At 49.2% G+C, this 17,647-nt stretch overlaps 1 protein-coding gene and 1 long non-coding RNA gene across 7 annotated transcripts in view; both read left to right on the top strand.

The window, feature by feature from the left end:
- Window positions 1-17,647, top strand: part of LOC139530103 (uncharacterized) — a 428,447-nt gene that overhangs the window by 301,670 nt on the left and 109,130 nt on the right. The gene's annotated exons all lie outside the window — the stretch shown is intronic.
- The window catches only part of LOC139584793 (zinc finger protein 423-like), a 142,265-nt gene that overhangs the window by 66,082 nt on the left and 58,536 nt on the right, over window positions 1-17,647 (top strand). For 4 of the 6 annotated variants that reach the window (XM_071417012.1, XM_071417011.1, XM_071417016.1 and 1 more), the window contains exons 4-5: window positions 6,526-9,959; window positions 10,742-10,826. In XM_071417012.1, the coding sequence (XP_071273113.1) occupies window positions 6,526-9,959; window positions 10,742-10,826 (3,519 nt within the window). The remainder of the gene's footprint in view (window positions 1-6,525; window positions 9,960-10,741; window positions 10,827-17,647) is intronic. The other 2 variants (XM_071417014.1, XM_071417013.1) reach the window with 1 other exon arrangement.

The raw sequence follows: 17,647 nt of genomic DNA, 5'->3' as shown, positions 1-17,647 counted from the left end.
TTCTGAAAATCTGTAGGCATAACAAACTGAGTGAGATTGTACCAAGATTCAGTTACCAAACTTCCATTTTCAGTGTAAGTTGTTAGAAGTAGTCCTTGTGCATAGAGTTGTATGGTTTGTTAAACTTTGCAGTCAATGGTTTTTGTTTGGCATACTGTGCATTCGGAAAGTATTCAGACCCCTTGACTTTTTCCACATTTTGTTACGTTACAGCCTTCTTCTAAAATGTATTAAATCGTTTTTTCCCCCACTCATCAATCTACACACAATACCCCATAATGACAAAGCAAAAACTGGTTTTTATATCACATTTACATAAGTATACAGCCCCTTTACTCAGTACTTTGTCAAAGCACCTTTTGCAGCGATTACAGCCTCGAGTCTTCTTCTGTATGGGGCTACAAGCTTGGCACACCTGTATTTGGGCAGTTTCTTCCATTCTTCTCTGCAGATCTTCTCAAGCGCTGTCAGGTCGGATGGGGAACGTCGCTGCACAGCTATTTTCAGGTCTCTCCAGAGATGTTTGATTGGGTTCAAGTCCGGGCTCTGGCTGGGTCACTCAAGAACAATCAGAAACTTGTCTCGAAGCCACTCCTGCATTGTCTTGGCTGTGTGCTTAGTGTTGTTGTCCTGTTGGAAGGTGAACCTTCGCCCCCAGTCTGAGGTCCTGCGCACTGTGGAGCAGGTTTTCATCAAGGATCTCTCCATACTTTGCTCTCTTCATCTTGCTCTCGATCCTGACTATTTTCCCAGTCCCTGCCTCTCAAAAACATCGCCACAGCATGATGCTGCCACCACCATGCTCACTGTAGGGATGGCACCAGGTTTCCTGGTGCTTGGTATTCAGGCCAAAGAGTTCAATCTTGGTTTCATCAGACCAGAGTATCTTGTTTCTCATAGTCTGAGAGTCCTTTACTTGACTTTTGGCTAACTCCAGGCGGGCTGTCGTGCTTTTTACTGAGGAGTGGCTTCCATCTGGCCACTACCATAAATGACTGATTGGTGGAGTGCTGCAGAGATGGTTGTCATTCTGGAAGGTTCTCCCATCTCCACAGAGGAACTCTGGAGCTCTGTCAGAGTGACCATCAAGTTATTGGTCACCTCCCTGACCAAGGCCCTTCTCCCACGATTGCTCAGTTTGGCCGGGCGGCAAGCTCTAGGAAGAGTCTTGGTGGTTCCAAACTTCTTCCATTTAAGAATGATGGAGGCCACTGTGTTCTTGAGGACCTTCAATGCTGCAAAAATGTTTTGGTACCCTTCCCCAGATCTGTGCCTCGACACAATCCTGTCTCAGAGCTCTACGGACAATTCCTTCGACCTTATGGTTTGGTTTTTGCTCTGACATGCACTGTCAACTGTGGGACCTTATATAGACAGGTGTGTGCCTTTCCAAATCATGTCCTATCAATTGAATTTACCACAGGTGGACTCCAATCAAGTTATAGAAACATCTCATGGATGATCAATGGAAACAGGATGCATCTGAGCTCAATTTCAAGTCTCATAGCAGAGGGTCTGAACTTAATGTAATTAATTAAGGTATTTCTGTTTTTGATTTTTAATTTTGCAAATATTTCTAAAAGTCTGTTTTCGTTTGGCATTATGGGGTATTGTGTGTAGATTGATAAGAAAAAAAATCTGTAGTACATTTTAGAATGAGGCTGTAATGTAAAAAGTGAGAAAAGTAATTGCGTCTGAATACTTTCAGAATGCACTGTACGAGGGGTGATGGAGGTCCTTAGTGGTTCAAGGTTGTCTCTATAGGACTGAGTGACTCATAATGGTCAACCTCACCCATGTTTGTCCCAGTTCCCCTCCTGTCACCTGAATGTCTCTTGGGCGGTGAAGAGAGGAGAGGCCTGTCAGCTGTTTCCGCCCCATGCCCCCCTCACCCCGATGCCCCCTGCCCCTCACCTTCTGCCCTGGGAATGTGGCCGGCTGCTTGGGCACTTTTGGGCGCCAACTGCTCCATATGGGCTGTGGGCAGCGTGTGACTGTGTCCTCCAGGACTCAGGCCCCTGACAGACTGCGTCCGCTCTGACTTCACCCACCCTGTGTGTGTGTGTCCTCCAGTACTCAGGCCCCTGACAGACTGCGTCCGCTCTGACTTCACCCACCCTGTGTGTGTGTGTCCTCCAGTACTCAGGTCCCTGACAGACTGCGTCCCATGGGTTTGAGGGACAGCAGTGGACTGGAGACCTCTAGAGACAGACTAGTTCTAGGGAGATAAATGTGTGTACTTTTGCAAAAGAGGGAGATTTAAACATTTTGATGGTCAACAACAACCCTACATGGCTTCAGACCCCATCAGAAGTCACAGTGTGTGTTGTGATACAGTATTTGACTGAGGAATGAGTTATAGCATAGCATACCACAAGATTTAGGTTGATAGTTTAACGCTGGAAAAGTTTGGAAATGATGGATTGATAGTGGGAGGAAGGAAGAGGGGAGAAGAGGTGAGAAGGAAGGACGGAAGGAGCTGGAAAATGGGGAGAGGTTCTCCTCTTGAAAGTTTCATTCCCCCTGTCGGCTTGTCCGTTGCTCCAGGCTTGTCTGGCCTGCGTGCTGCGCTGCCCTGTCAGAGACCTGGGTGGAAGTTGTTTTTCTGCCCCCTACGGTGCGTCTCTGCTGCCTGGGGCCATGGGAAGGGGGCCAAGGGGATGGGGTTGGGGTTGGGAGCCAGGCAGGGGGCTTGGTGGAAGTTTGGGCAGGGAGCCAGAGTGAAAGGTGGAAATGTTAATTAGGGAGGAGGGGTGTGAGTGGAGAGCAGGGGAATGTGACGAGGTGAGCCCATATGATAAACATACACACATACTGTACAGTAGTCTTATTAGAGAATACCTCCGCGTTACCCACTGCTCCCTCAGTAGGGCCAGTCTTGTTACCTGATTCCTGTTGTCTCTGACCCACTGGGGGGTGGCAGCAGCTATGGCCCTTGCTGTTACTCTTCATTACGATCATCCATAAATATTGATTCAATGGTCACCCACTTTGTTTTTGTCCTAGTCCAAACCATGTTGTGTGGTATTGAAATGATGTGTACAGCATAAATAACAGACACACCACGGTTGTTCAAGGCCTGAGTGACTACAGACGACTGTTTTCTAGAATAGGATAGAAACAGACCCCCTGCTTTTAATCAAGTCTCAGCAGAGAGATGTCAGCCCAGTCAAGCTGGCTGTTTGCTCTTTTTTCTTCCCCCCAGGAGGAGCACGTTGACACTGCAGATTATCTCCATATGCATATGGAGCAGCTTTAGTGGCAGTACAGTTGATAGAACAGATTATTAATGATCACATTGTTTGGACATGAAGGAAGGCAGTCTCTGTCTGCCAGTCAGTGTTGTGGACATCACGTGGAAACAGAGGGAGGCCGTCCTGCTCTAATGAACAGCCTGGCTTTTTGCTTTCTGGGGCTGTGTTTCCATTGCACATCAGAGGAGACGCCGCTACAGCGGCTTCTCAGGGGTGGCATGGTTTTGGGATGGGGTACACGGGGAGACGGACCTCTGTCCTTGTCTCTGATGAGGGGAAGAGCAGGCTAGAGCTGGGGACGACAGGCTGGGCATGTCTTCATTACCGCGTTTCCTCCACGCTCCGGCCTCGGCATGCCGGCTGGCTGGCCAGCCTATTAGAGAGGGGACAGGCGTCATCAGGCCGGCCCAGTCTGGATAGAGCGAGGTGGGGGGTGGGGCAGCATGAGGCGTCCTCTTGAAACTCAGACCAAAGTGGCCATCCCTGCTCCATCCATCCCCTACCACTATGCTCGTGCTCAGGTAGAGCTCAGTTGGGGCCTTCGTCTGTGGCCATGTGTTTTGTTCGGCCAGTTCCAATTACTGGGCCCTGATTGGAGGCAGGATGGCCGTTCTTCCTCTGGACTGCAGTGTCTCCATCTGCCAGGCCCTCCCTCCTCCCTGCCTGGCCCCACCCCTCCACCTGGGCCATGGCAGCGGAGGTGAAGGCCAGCGCCAGGGGCAGCCATGACTGTAGCCTGTTAATTCAGTAATGAGTAACAACATGAAAGACATGGGCGGACGGAGGGTGGAACGGACGGGGAGAGCGAGATAAAGACAGAGAAGCCATCAGGGGTGTGCTTGGGAACGCTGGAGTGAGGAGACATGGGAGCAGCATGTGTTTGCGTGCCCATTCCAGTATTTTCTCGGTTTTCTCCCGGCTTCCCCCTCGCCTTTCCCCCTCTTTATTTTCTGTTTCTTTTCTAATTTAACTTTTCATTGAAATTTCTTACCCTGTTTAGTGCTCTTGCCAAGTCCCCCGGCAGACCGATGACAAAAGCCCTCTAAAAGCCATGTGATATTCCATTTTCCGACAGCCACACTTCTGAGGATTAAGGCTATTTAATGACTATAATCTCCTTTCTCAAAAGTGATTTCTCACATTCTGTTGCAGTCGGAGGGATTGCATTAGCATTAATAGATTTAGAATTCGCCAGAATGACCACATGTGCCAGGAGTTTTTTTTCTTCTCTTCTTCCTTCACTATTCTTTCTCCCTCCCACTTCTCTACTTATTATCTCTCATTTTATTTCTTTCTTCTTCTTCATGCTCAAGCAAGTGCTCCTTTTGTATGTGGTGTGATGTGGTGCAGTACATGGCTGGGGCTCGGCAGGACGGCGTACCTGTCAGTCGTGAGCAGCTCTCCCCTCTGCTCTCTCACCTCCACTCGGCTCACATCAGAGACCAGCCTGTCAGGGGCCACGCTTTCATTGTGCAGCCAAAGAATTCACCCCAGTTAAGGCCCTTTTGGGCTTTTCATCCCCTCTCTTTATTCGGGCCGCCGAGGCCCTCTCTCGCTCCTGTGTTGCCGGGGTTTAACTTGTGTCAGGATGACTCTTATCCTGACACGGACACAAAGGCATGAGAGGAGGACTGGGGGGAATGGCTACAATAGGGAGGGGATGTCCAGACACCCCAGCTGTGTAGACAGTGGGGTACAGGCCTTAACTGTAATCTGAGAAACAGAGTTGTTCCCGCCCTCCATCACGCTTACATAGTTACCCACACATAAATACAGCACACACTCACGCACTAGCACAGATGCACGCATGCACACACACACAATGCAGGTGGTACTACGTTTTGGGCTCAAAATAGCATTCATGTTAGGATTTATGTACTCAACAAAACAGCGTGTTACTGGTTTGATCTGTAGCATATTAATAGGCTGTAATTGTTAGTTTCTCCTGCTTCCCCTGTCTCTGTACAATTTCTCTCAAAGATATTTCCCAACATCTTTTCTTTCCAGCTTTGTCCATTTCCTTGGTCTTGTTCATACTTCTTTATTAATTTGCACTCGTCCTGTAGTATTACTCTCCTGATTGTTGCTGCTGGATGGCATCTTTCTCCTGTTGCCTTTAGCTTCCATGTAATATCTCTATTTTACAGTCTTTTAGAGCAGAGGTTTCTTTCCTAGCTCCAAGCTAAATTCATAATTCATGTTTTTACAACAAAATGACCCACAAACCCCTGCAGTTTTTTTGATTTGCTCTGCACAGCATCTACATTTTCGAGTGGATCGATTCATCACATTCATCTATTTTCCACCAAATCTGCAGTGCATACCTTTTGTATAACACATACTATAGGAGTGGGTAGTGGGAATGGAAAAATATTCATAGTTCCTTACAGAGATAAGTAGCAAATTACTTCTCTTCTTAGATAAAGAATGTTGTTAATACTTTGTTTTAAAGCCTAATTTTGCTGAGAGGACAGTTACCTGTTTGAGTGTAATTGTCAGCCAAAATACAAATGAGATGCAGATTGAGTCACGTGCCCTCCAGCTACAGACTAGTTTCATGTAAAAAGCGTGTTTTATAAGATGTATGTGTGGAGAGGGGAAATGCGGGAGGCTGTTTACTTATTGTAAACATTTGGTTATGTGTGATGACTACCAGAGGCTTCTCTCCTCACGCATTTAGAGTGTGAAACTTAGTCAAATAAAGCAAACAGGCTGAGCTGGAGAATTCTGGGTTTGTCTGAGCCACAGTGGGACTCCAGGCTCGCAGCATTCCTGCTCAATAAGTCATGAGCGTTTCTCCTCTCCTTCAGAGGGCTCTAGTTTAGATGCTAAATAGATGACGTGAGGGCTGTGGCAGGCCCCCTCAGACTGCACAAAGCAGGACAGAGTTAATATATGCTCTTTGTGTATATTTATATTATGTGTGCATTAATAGACTTCCCCTTGTGTCAGCACCAAACTGGAGAAAAGCATGCAGAATCCCGTGTTTTATTCCATTCACATTGTTATATAAGAATATACCCTCACTATTGAGCGTCTTCTAATCGGTTTTCGGAATTTCAATCTTGTCCCCATAATGACAATATATGATAAGGCAGATGTAATTCTAGAGGGGGTGGGGGATGTTTGCTTAGGGAGGATGAAGAGAGAGAAAATACAATTTGTCCTTATTTCTTAAATCTTGTGGGACTCTCTTTAATTCTATTCTGTTTTAGATTTTGTTTAAATCTCCTCTCTAACACTTTAATTCTGTCTGTGTTTTGCATTCCAGATGGTGATGATGACCCTGGGCTCTCCTGGGTAGGGTCCTCTCCCTCCAGCAAAGACGTGGCGTCACCGTCACAGATGCTGGGGGACGGCTGCAGCGATCTGGGCATGGGCACAGGGGAGGAGGAAGGGGGCGCGGGGCTGCCCTACCCCTGCCAGTTCTGCGACAAGTCCTTCAGCCGCCTCAGCTACCTGAAGCGCCACGAGCAGATCCACAGCGACAAGCTGCCCTTCAAGTGCACCTTCTGCAGCCGCCTGTTCAAGCACAAGCGCAGCCGCGATCGCCACGTCAAGCTCCACACCGGAGACAAGAAGTACAGCTGCCAGGAATGTGAGGCGGCTTTCTCCCGCAGCGACCATCTCAAGATCCACCTGAAGACCCACAGCTCCAGCAAGCCCTTTAAGTGCAGCGTGTGCAAGAGAGGCTTCTCCTCCACATCCTCTCTGCAGAGCCACATGCAGGCCCACAGGAAGAACAAGGAGCACCTGGCCCTGCGTGCTGAAAAGGAAGGGGGGAAGCGTGGCAGCAATGCGGGCAGTGGAGGGGAGATGGACCAGGACCTGTACATGTGTGACTACTGTGAGGAGACCTTCAGCCAGACCGACGAGTTGGAGAAGCACGTAGTGACCCGCCACCCCCAGCTGTCTGACCGCTCCGACCTGCAGTGTATCCACTGCCCCGAGATCTTCAGCGATGAGGGCCTGCTGCTCTCCCATATCGAGACGTCCCACGCTAACCACAAACACAAGTGTCCCGTGTGCTCAGAGCAGTTCCCCTCTGTGGAGGACGTCTACTGCCACATGGACAGCCACCGGCAGCCCGACTCCAGTAATCACAGTCCCAGCCCTGACCCCGTGCTGGGCAGCGTGGCATCCATGAGCAGCGCCACCCCGGACTCCAGCGCCTCTCTGGAGAGGGGCTCCACCCCAGACTCCACCCTGAAGCCCATCCAGAGCCGGCGCAAGCTGGCCCCCAACTCTGACCATGACGACGGGGGTCACTGGATGGCCAAGGTGACCTACAGCTGCCCCTACTGCTCCAAGAGAGACTTCAACAGCCTGGCCGTTCTGGAGATTCATCTGAAGACCATCCATGCAGACAAGCCCCAGCAGAACCACACCTGCCAGCTGTGCCTGGACACCCTTCCCACGCTCTACAACCTCAACGAACACATCCGCAAAGCCCACAGAGGCAGTGCAGGCGCCTCAGTGGCCTTCCCCCTGCTTCAGTTCACCAACGTGTCAGCCTTTCACTGCAACTACTGCCCAGACATGTTTGCAGACATCAACACCCTGCAGGAGCACATCCGTGTGTCCCACTGTCTGCCCGGAGGAATGGTCGCAGGCTCCACCACCCTGGAGGGCAACCACGCCTTCTTCTGCAACCAGTGCTCCATGGGCTTCCTCACGGAGTCCTCTCTCACAGAGCACATCCAGCAGACCCACTGCAGTGGAGGAGGCATGCCCAAGATGGAGTCTCCCGTCCTGCAGCCCTCCCAGTCCTTCATGGAGGTCTACTCCTGTCCTTACTGCACCAACTCGCCCATCTTCGGCTCCCTGCTCAAGCTTACCAAGCACATCAAGGAGAACCACAAGAACATCCCACTGGCCAATAACAAGCGGCAAGCAAAGGTGGCGGAACTCAGCCCCGCCTCCTCTGATGTGGAGATCTCCTCCCCCAAACGCCATAGGCTGGCTGGGGACTCCACCACGGCAGGGTCCAATGGAGACTTCCCCTGCAACCAGTGTGACCTGCGCTTCAGCAGCTTCGAGGGCTTTCAAGCCCATCTCAAGTCCCACCTGGAGATGCTGCTGAGGAGGCAGTCCTGCCCGCAGTGCAACAAAGAGGACTTCGACTCCCAGGAGTCTCTGCTGCAGCACCTGACAGTCCACTACACCACCACGTCCACCCAGTACGTCTGTGAGAGCTGTGATAAGCAGTTCTCCTCAGTGGATGATCTGCAGAAGCACTTGCTGGACATGCACACCTTTGTGCTGTACCACTGTACGCTGTGCCAGGAAGTGTTTGACTCCAAGGTGTCCATCCAGGTCCACCTGGCTGTCAAGCACAGCAACGAGAAGAAGATGTTCCGCTGCACAGCTTGCACCTGGGACTTCCGGAAGGAGAGTGACCTTGAGCTGCACGTTAAACACAGTCACCTGGGGCACCCCACCGGCCCCGGTGTCACCAGCAAGGCCCGTAAGTGCATCTTCTGTGGGGAGACGTTCTGCACAGAGGTGGAGCTGCAGTGCCACATCACCACCCACAGTAAGAAGTTCAACTGCCGCTTCTGTGGCAAGGCCTTCCACGCCATCGTTCTGCTGGAAAGGCACCTGAGGGAGAAGCACTGTGTCTTTGATGGGGGGAATGGCACTGGGAATGGGGGAAGCCAGAATGGCACACCCAACGGTGTAACCCAGACCTCCAAGCGTGGGGGAGGAAGCGAAAGATCGACAGTGGCCACGGAGCAGGCTGACCTGCAGAACATGCTGCTAAAGAATGCGAGTCAGGATGTAGCCAACAGCCATGAGGCCAGCGGAGGGGAGGAGGAGCTGGACAATTCAGAGCCCATGTACGCCTGTGACATCTGTGGAGCGGCCTACACTATGGAGAGTCTTCTGCAGAACCACCGACTGAGGGACCACAACATCCAGCCCGGGGACGACGACGCCGGCACCCGCAAGAAGAAGGCCGACTTTATCAAGGGAAACCACAAGTGCAACGTGTGCTCACGGACCTTCTTCTCTGAGAACGGCCTGAGGGAGCATGCCCAGACCCACCGTGGTCCCGCCAAGCACTACATGTGCCCTATCTGTGGAGAGCGCTTCCCCTCCCTGCTCACGCTCACCGAACACAAGGTCACCCACAGCAAGAGCCTGGACACGGGCACGTGCCGCATCTGTAAGATGCCCCTGCAGAGCGAGGAGGACTTCATAGAGCACTGCCAGATGCACCCGGACCTGAGGAACTCTCTGACGGGCTTCCGCTGTGTGGTGTGCATGCAGACGGTCACCTCCACCCTGGAGCTCAAGATCCACGGCACCTTCCACATGCAGAAGCTCTCAGCCGGCGGGGGCTGCTCAGCCTCCTCCTCCCCCAATGGCCAGCTGCAGCAACACAAGCACTACAAGTGTGCCCTGTGCCTCAAGGAGTTCAAGAACAAGCAGGATCTGGTGAAGCTGGATGTGAACGGGCTGCCCTATGGGCTGTGTGCTGGCTGTATGAGCCGGGCTACCAACGGCCAGTCTCCCAGCGGGGCCACCACGCCCCAGGAGGCCGGGGGAGAGAAGGCTGTGGTTGGGCTGCGATGCCCCGAGTGTGCTGTGAAGTTTGAGACCCTGGAGGACCTGGAGAGCCATGTTCTGGTGGACCACCCCGAGATGAGCCCGGAGAACAGCGGGGCCAAGAAGGTGACTGATGCCTCTTCTATCCCTAAAGTAAGAACACACTTATAATGTTTTCCCCCACTATGGCTGGATCAGCACATTGATTTACATTGAAGTCTACGTACAATATATGAAAATTGTACTGCTATTTACCGAAAAAGGTTTCGGTAAATAGCAGGTTCAGTTTAGTAATTTATGAATCAGTCACATGGTGAATAACCAACATGGTCCTCTGCAGTATAAAATAAATGGAAGTTATTGCCAACCCAACAAAACGTTTAATGGCCCTGCATTTAGACAAATCTAATGAACGTCATTGTATTCAATCATTCCTAATCCTTTTTGTGTGATCTGAAATCTAAAGATTTTAATGTCATTTTTATTTTATTATGTCAGTTGACGCCATGTTGTTCCCACTTATACTTATCATGGGTGCAAAAATAGCCTAGCTTTTAAAAGATTTCCCTCATACAATACTATAAGCATTTTAACGGTATTTTCTAGCAGTGTGTCAGTTCCCAGTGGCTAGCGTGTCAGTAAGAAGTTGTGCTCAGTTAGATGTGTGAATTCATGGCTGCGTTTCATTTGGGCCTGGCGGGGCCTGCAGCTCGGCCCTGCTGAGGCATTGTGTGGCCTGTTCGCTCTACTAGATATTGACAGTGAGGTCCCAGGGACGCTCAATTCTTAGCTCCGCTTTTGTTTCAGCTCAGTGTAACAGCAAGGAGAAATCCCCCCCCCCCCTCCCCCCAGTACATCCTTTTTGTATTGTGTCAGTGAATGAGCAGTTTGATTCCCTCTCTAAAATGATTGTCTACCTGTCTGTTGCATTGCAGAAAAAGACGTACCAGTGCATCAAATGCCAAATGACCTTCGAGACAGAGCGGGAGATCCAGATCCACGTCGCCAATCACATGATTGGTGAGTCAGCCTAGTCACTTCCTGTTTGTGTGTTTACGCGTGTGTTTGTTATCTCTGTGCACGTCTCTCCTTTCAGTTTCCTCTGGCTCCACAGCCTTCTGTTTGGCCTAGCCCTCGCCCTCTCTCTCCCCGGCCTGCACAGCACACAGGTGTGAGACAGACAGGTGAAATGAACAGCTCTATTTCTGGAGCTGCCGCACTCGACAGCTGTTCCATTGTCTAACACTTGACTGCGCAGCTGAGGCCGCGGCTGCAGGTCTGATTGCTCCGTTAACTCTTCACTATGCGACCAGGGCTGTGACTGCAGGCCGTGGTGTACAGTAAAAGGACAACAAACATTTCCTTTTCTTGCTCTCCCTTTTTCCTCCTCATCACTGGAATTTCTCCCAGGCAATAGCTCTCGTCAACACTCTCTAGGACATTATAAGGATGAAGTGTTTTTTCTCTGCTCTACCAGTAACATTGAAGTCTACGTACAATATATGAAAATGCTAAGGTTTCGGTAAATAGCAGGTTCAGTTTAGTAATTTATGAATCAGTCACATGGTGAATAACCAACATGGTCCTCTGCAGTATAAAATAATGGCACTGTAGAGCATTTCCTTTGTATGGTCTGATTGGCCAACCACTACTTACCTTGTGTGTTCACCACCGCGTACTGACATCCACACCTGGATGTAGAGGACACAGTGGAGAGTTAGGAGGCAGGGACGATCACATGAGGGCGGCATATTACCTCACCCACAGTATGCATATCATTGTAATAATATGTTGTAACTAGGTCTCCACAAAGTTAGCGAGACCTTAAAAGCAGCCCAAAGATGCCAGACAGACTCCCCCCTGATTCCCACCAGGTGGATGACATTTCCCAACACATGCTATCTGGATGCAAGTCAGGTTAACAGGCTCTGATGCAGCACAGAGGTATGTGTGCTCAACTGAAAAGTTCCTCTGTAGTTTTTTACGGGCTTCCTCCCTCTGTGTTGTTATTCTGTAACTAATAATTGCTGCCGCAGTGTACTGTAGTGTAGATTAACAAGCTTGGCCTGTGAGTAATTTGGGAGAACAAACGGCAGAACACTGAGAGCCGCAGCGACTCCCCAGCCTTCTCCAGGCCTGACAGCTGATATCAGAGTTGTGCCGGTTGATGTATTTTCAGTGCGTGGGTCCTCCTGAGTCCTGCAGTAGTTGTCTGGAGAGAGAGAGCTGGTACAGAACAGAACCACAGATATAGTGTACAGGCTTGCTTCCTAGCCCAGCCCAGTCTGGCTGGGAACAGAGCTTCTCCCCACTGGATTCATTCACCAGCCCAGTTTTCTTTTTCTCTTACTTCCCATCACACTGTGTTCATTTTCCTCTCCTATCTGAGGGCTGAAAGCCCATCCCATCCATGTCCCCATGCTCTCTCTCCTCCCCCATCTCCACCTTCAGCCCTCTACCCTGAGAATCCTCTCCTTTCAGAGCGCTCTCTCCCCCTAAAAGACTGTACCGCGATGGGGAGAGATAGGGGGGCTTGAAGGGGGGCAGGCTGAACGCTCGTCTCTCTTAGCCTCCATGGAGGGAATTTTGGGTTAATTAACATCGTAAATTTCAGAAAAACTGGAGATTAATTATGGAATTGAGGCAGATTATTTTCAATAATGTTATTATTTTATTTCTTTCGAACCCCTCTTCAAAAATGGATGACGTTTATTCAACAGTGAAAAAGAGCAGTGTCTTTACCTTTATCTGGCGAGGCGTCTGTGGTGAGAAAATTGAGGAGAGATCACAGAGGAGGAGTTTTCTGCTCTCCCTCTCGCTCCTCTCTTTCTTGGGCAGATTACGAAACAATCATTAAAAAGCTACGCTATCTGTCGGCTTTGATACATGACTGCTGAGGTTATCCCTGAGCTTTGATATATGACTGAGGTCATCCCTGAGCTTTGATATATGACTGCTGAGGTCATCCCTGAGCTTTGATATATGACTGCTGAGGTCATCCCTGAGCTTTGATATATGACTGCTGAGGTTATCCCTGAGCTTTGATATATGACTGCTGAGGTTATCCCTGAGCTTTGATATATGACTGCTGAGGTCATCCCTGAGCTTTGATATATGACTGCTGAGGTTATCCCTGAGCTTTGATATATGACTGCTGAGGTTATCCCTGAGCTTTGATATATGACTGCTGAGGTCATCCCTGAGCTTTGATATATGACTGCTGAGGTCATCCCTGAGCTTTGATACATGACTGCTGAGGTTGTCCCTGAGCTTTGATATATGACTGCTGAGGTCATCCCTGAGCTTTGATACATGACTGCTGAGGTCATCCCTGAGCTTTGATACATGACTGCTGAGGTTATCCCTGAGCTTTGATATATGACTGCTGAGGTTATCCCTGAGCTTTGACATATGACTGCTGAGGTCATCCCTGAGCTTTGATATATGACTGCTGAGGTTATCCCTGAGCTTTGATATATGACTGCTGAGGTTATCCCTGAGCTTTGATATGACTGCTGAGGTTGTCCCTGAGCTTTGATATATGACTGCTGAGGTTATCCCTGAGCTTTGATATGACTGCTGAGGTTATCCCTGAGCTTTGATATATGACTGCTGAGGTTATCCCTGAGCTTTGATATATGACTGCTGAGGTTATCCCTGAGCTTTGATATATGACTGCTGAGGTTATCCCTGAGCTTTGATATATGACTGCTGAGGTTATCCCTGAGCTTTGATATATGACTGCTGAGGTTATCCCTGAGCTTTGACATATGACTGCTGAGGTCATCCCTGAGCTTTGATATATGACTGCTGAGGTTATCCCTGAGCTTTGATATGACTGCTGAGGTTGTCCCTGAGCTTTGATATGACTGCTGAGGTTATCCCTGCGCTTTGATATATGACTGCTGAGGTTATCCCTGCGCTTTGATATATGACTGCTGAGGTTATCCCTGCGCTTTGATATATGACTGCTGAGGTTATCCCTGAACTTTGATATTTTACCCTCTTTTCTCCTTATAGAAACCCTTCAGAATGCGCAAGTCTTAGTTCTCACTAGGCATTTCCAACCTAAAATGTCCTGAAACATGTTCAGATTTTTACATTGTACACACATTCTATGTTATACATTAGTTTGTTAGCTAGAACAGTAGCAACAGTGAAGTTATTCTTCATTCTACTCCATTGTTTACAGTTTGTAAGGTGATGGATACAGTCTTCATCCCCATTGTGGCAGACAGGTAGTTTTGGAGAGAGGGATCTAGAACAAGAGGTTTTCAGTGTGTGTTGTCTGTGCGTCACATCACTAATGATACCTTGTCGACGCATTTGTCAGCAGTGATAATCATGTCGACTTCATTTCTTCCTCTCCGCTACTTCGCTGGTGTTCAGACATTCACCCTACATTTCCATAAATGTTATTAATGTGCATCTGCCGTCACAGGTCTGTGTGGTAGAGAGATGTGTGTGTTGTGGTTGAGCTTGGGTGGGTATCTTTTGTCATATATACTATCTCAGCCCCTCTCATAACAAATCCCCCTGATGTAACTGAGATACCTGAAATAAACTCACCTGCGCAGTTGACATTGACACACACACACACACACACACACCTCCCAATTGTACATCCCTGCTCTCTTCACATTTGCACGGTGAAGATGTTAACTGCAGACACCTCACCTACCCGGCCCTGTTATCCACAGTGACATTTGTGAAGGTGTGATCATACCCCCGCTCTCCCCTCCCAGTTTTGTCTTGGATGATCATTAACAAGGTGACACTGCATCTCAATCAGTTTACCTCCTGAAAGATCCAACATCTGCTCAATGCGGCTCCTATCTCCTTCCTGTGCGAGTATACTCGTGTGTCTGTGTGTCTGTGTGTGTGGGGGGGGGTTTGTGCAACTTCCCCACTGTCACTTTTCTTATACACCTCTACCCCACAGAGTGTGGGGATGCACACACACAAACTCACTTAGCATTGAAGATGGTGAGATCTCCCTAAAGCCTATACCTGGAACTGTCTCTGTGGAAAGGTTGTGACACAGTTATTGTAGAGTGAAGAGGTACATGTGTGAACGGATGTGTTCAGCTGAAGTTGATGCTCCCCTCAGATGGCTTGTTATGCATGCATCCTCACTAGCTGCGGATTTATTTTCGTGTTGCTAGCCAAGTTTGAGTGCGGAGGGTAATCGATGAGACGGGGAGAAGTGGAGGAGCAGGCATGGAAAAGTCCTTGATTACATGGAGAAAAGGGGGTGTAAAAACCTGGTGTTTTAATTCATCTGAGTGGTGCGCCAGGCAACTGCCATACGAGAGGCCTTCTCCAGGAGGCAGTGAGCCTAGGGGAATGGGTGTATTTCTCCCACTGCCCGTCCATTCCTATTTCTCTGATTGTTTAATGTAGACGTACCATGGCTGGGTGGAGAGGAGACAACACGGCTCAGACAGCTCACACTGTCACGTGTGATTACGCTAGCAGAATTATTATTCTGTTACACACGACACGTACACTCACAACAAACACACAGATAAACCTGTTTACCTACGTCCTCCCTCACCTTGTTAAAGACCCCCCCCCCCCCCCCCATTACATTGGCCTGTCAGCATGTCACTCAGTATCTAAGTCATTGACCTGTCAAGCGTTTCTCCACTGGGAGGTTATTTATATTTTTAACTAGGCAAGTCAGTTAAGAACAAGTCAGTTAAGAACAAATTCTTATTTACAATGACGGCCTCCCCGCCGTATGGGACTCCCAATCACGGCCGGATGTGATGCAGCCTGGATTCGAACCAGGTACTGCAGTGACGCCTCTTGCACTGAGAGCTCGGGAGACTGGAATGTGATTATACAGCTTTCCTCATGGCTGTGCCAGCGTTTGTCTCTGTCCTGGTGGACAGGTGATTTGAAGGGAGGCAGAGAGACCTCCAACTGTATAATCTAATCCAGTAATGTGATAGAGTCCCCCAAAGCTGCACTAACTGCTCACAGGGTAAAGCAGTGTAGAGTGTACCCATGGCCTCCTAAAAACCCTGTCAGACTAAATCAGATATAATGGGATGAACAGAGAGACACAGAGAGAGAGAGAGAGGGGAAACTGCTCTCTCTTATTAAAGACTTGTACCTTTTCCTCTTAATCTCTTCAACATGAATGTATTAATACAGTAATTCCTTAGTACTCGAATCCTCTTCAACAGTGTATTTGATCATTAAAGTAAGTGCCCATATTCTTCCTAACACCATGTTTCATAATAGGAATAAACAACTTGATGGTGTCATAAATAATACATTTGACATATGTTTACACTTTTCCAATAAGTACATCCTACAGTATACTAACACCCACCAACTGCTATTTTGTGTACACTATTTACACTCTCCGCCCACGATACATTTCTACACATTCCCAAAGCCAAACAGCCAGCTACTCTACATCTCATCTCTCACCCTGAGATGGAGAGCAGAGGAGAGAGAGAGAAGCCATTTTGGCCCGGGGTGATAACCTGCCAGTGGGGACACCCCGGTGTTCTGCTATTGTGTTGTAAATCCCTGCGGCGTGCCTGCCGTGTGGGCTGTGACTGATGCCCATGTCTGCGTGCATGCGCACGATGGAGATAATCGCAATAATAATAGTCCAGCCCTTCCAGGGGGAAGCAGACAGAGAGAGGGAGTGAGAGGCCACATGCTGAACAATAGGAGTGTCGGACCAGAGCCCCTCATTTCCCAGGGAGAGAGAGTGTCAGAGGGCCAGATCACTTTCATTTCCTTTCCCCCAGATGGAGGGATACCACTAGCAAGACAGACAGAGGAGAGATGACAATATATTAGAAACGTGGCTGCTGAAAGAGGGAACGCTGGGAAATTCTGAAGTAAAGGAGAAAAGACCAGAGTAGAGAACGATAGAATATTTAAAGAACAGATTGAAGTCATTAGTGAGGACTAATGTGGGGATTGAGGTTTGGATTTTAAGAGCCTCTAAATGTCCATGAAGACGTAGCTATTTAACTACAGGCAATCAGGCATGACTACAAATGACTATTTCGTATGATGTGGTGAAGCCTTTACGTTTAAGACAAAAGCTCTCACAGCAGTGTCGACACCATTTTGTTTTCCTCAGATTGACGGGGAATAGGGATGGAAGGGTTGTTCTAGGAAACTGCATACAGTTCAGTGGTTCTGCATCTTCCCTATTTATAGGCTAGAGGGGTGTAAGGTTGGGGGGGGGGGGGGGTTGTTGAGGGGGTGCTGTGCACCACAGTGGGGCCACCCCCTGGGCCCTCGACTGGGGGTCCCACCTGTGTGGTTAATCACAGTGCTCTATGCGTTCAGAGCGTAATTTTAACCCCGGTTTGGCAGGGCTCAGCGGGGCAACGGGCCCAGCGCGCTGCCCCGCCCCCTGCTGGCAGGGGTGGGAGAAGCAGGGGGGGCAGAGCGTTACCACACATACTCACACCTGCAGGGGGCTCCTCCATGCTTTGCAGCTGCACAGCGGAAAACAATAAAGCCTGCGAAAAAAAGGCCAGTGTGGTCCTGAGAGACACCAACACACAAAGAGAAGAGAGAAGTGAGGGAGCGGGGAGAGAAGTGAGGGAGCGGGGAGAGAAGTGAGGGAGCGGGGAGAGAAGTGAGGGAGAGGAAGAGTGAAAAGGGAATTCAGAGCGAGCAGAGACTGCCTTAGCAACCCAACCTACAGCAACAAATAAGGTAAAGAGAGAGACTGTATTGTGGTTGTCGATACCCAGCTGTTTTTAGCACCCTTCTGTTGTACAAACTCATGGTAGCTGATACAAATATTTGTACGGTACTACTGCTACTACTGATATTTGGCCAGAATATGCGAGCGG

The sequence above is a fragment of the Salvelinus alpinus genome, chromosome 9, assembly GCF_045679555.1.
Source record: "Salvelinus alpinus chromosome 9, SLU_Salpinus.1, whole genome shotgun sequence".
Taxonomy (NCBI): domain Eukaryota; kingdom Metazoa; phylum Chordata; class Actinopteri; order Salmoniformes; family Salmonidae; genus Salvelinus; species Salvelinus alpinus.
This window is presented reverse-complemented; position numbering and strand designations above follow the sequence as displayed.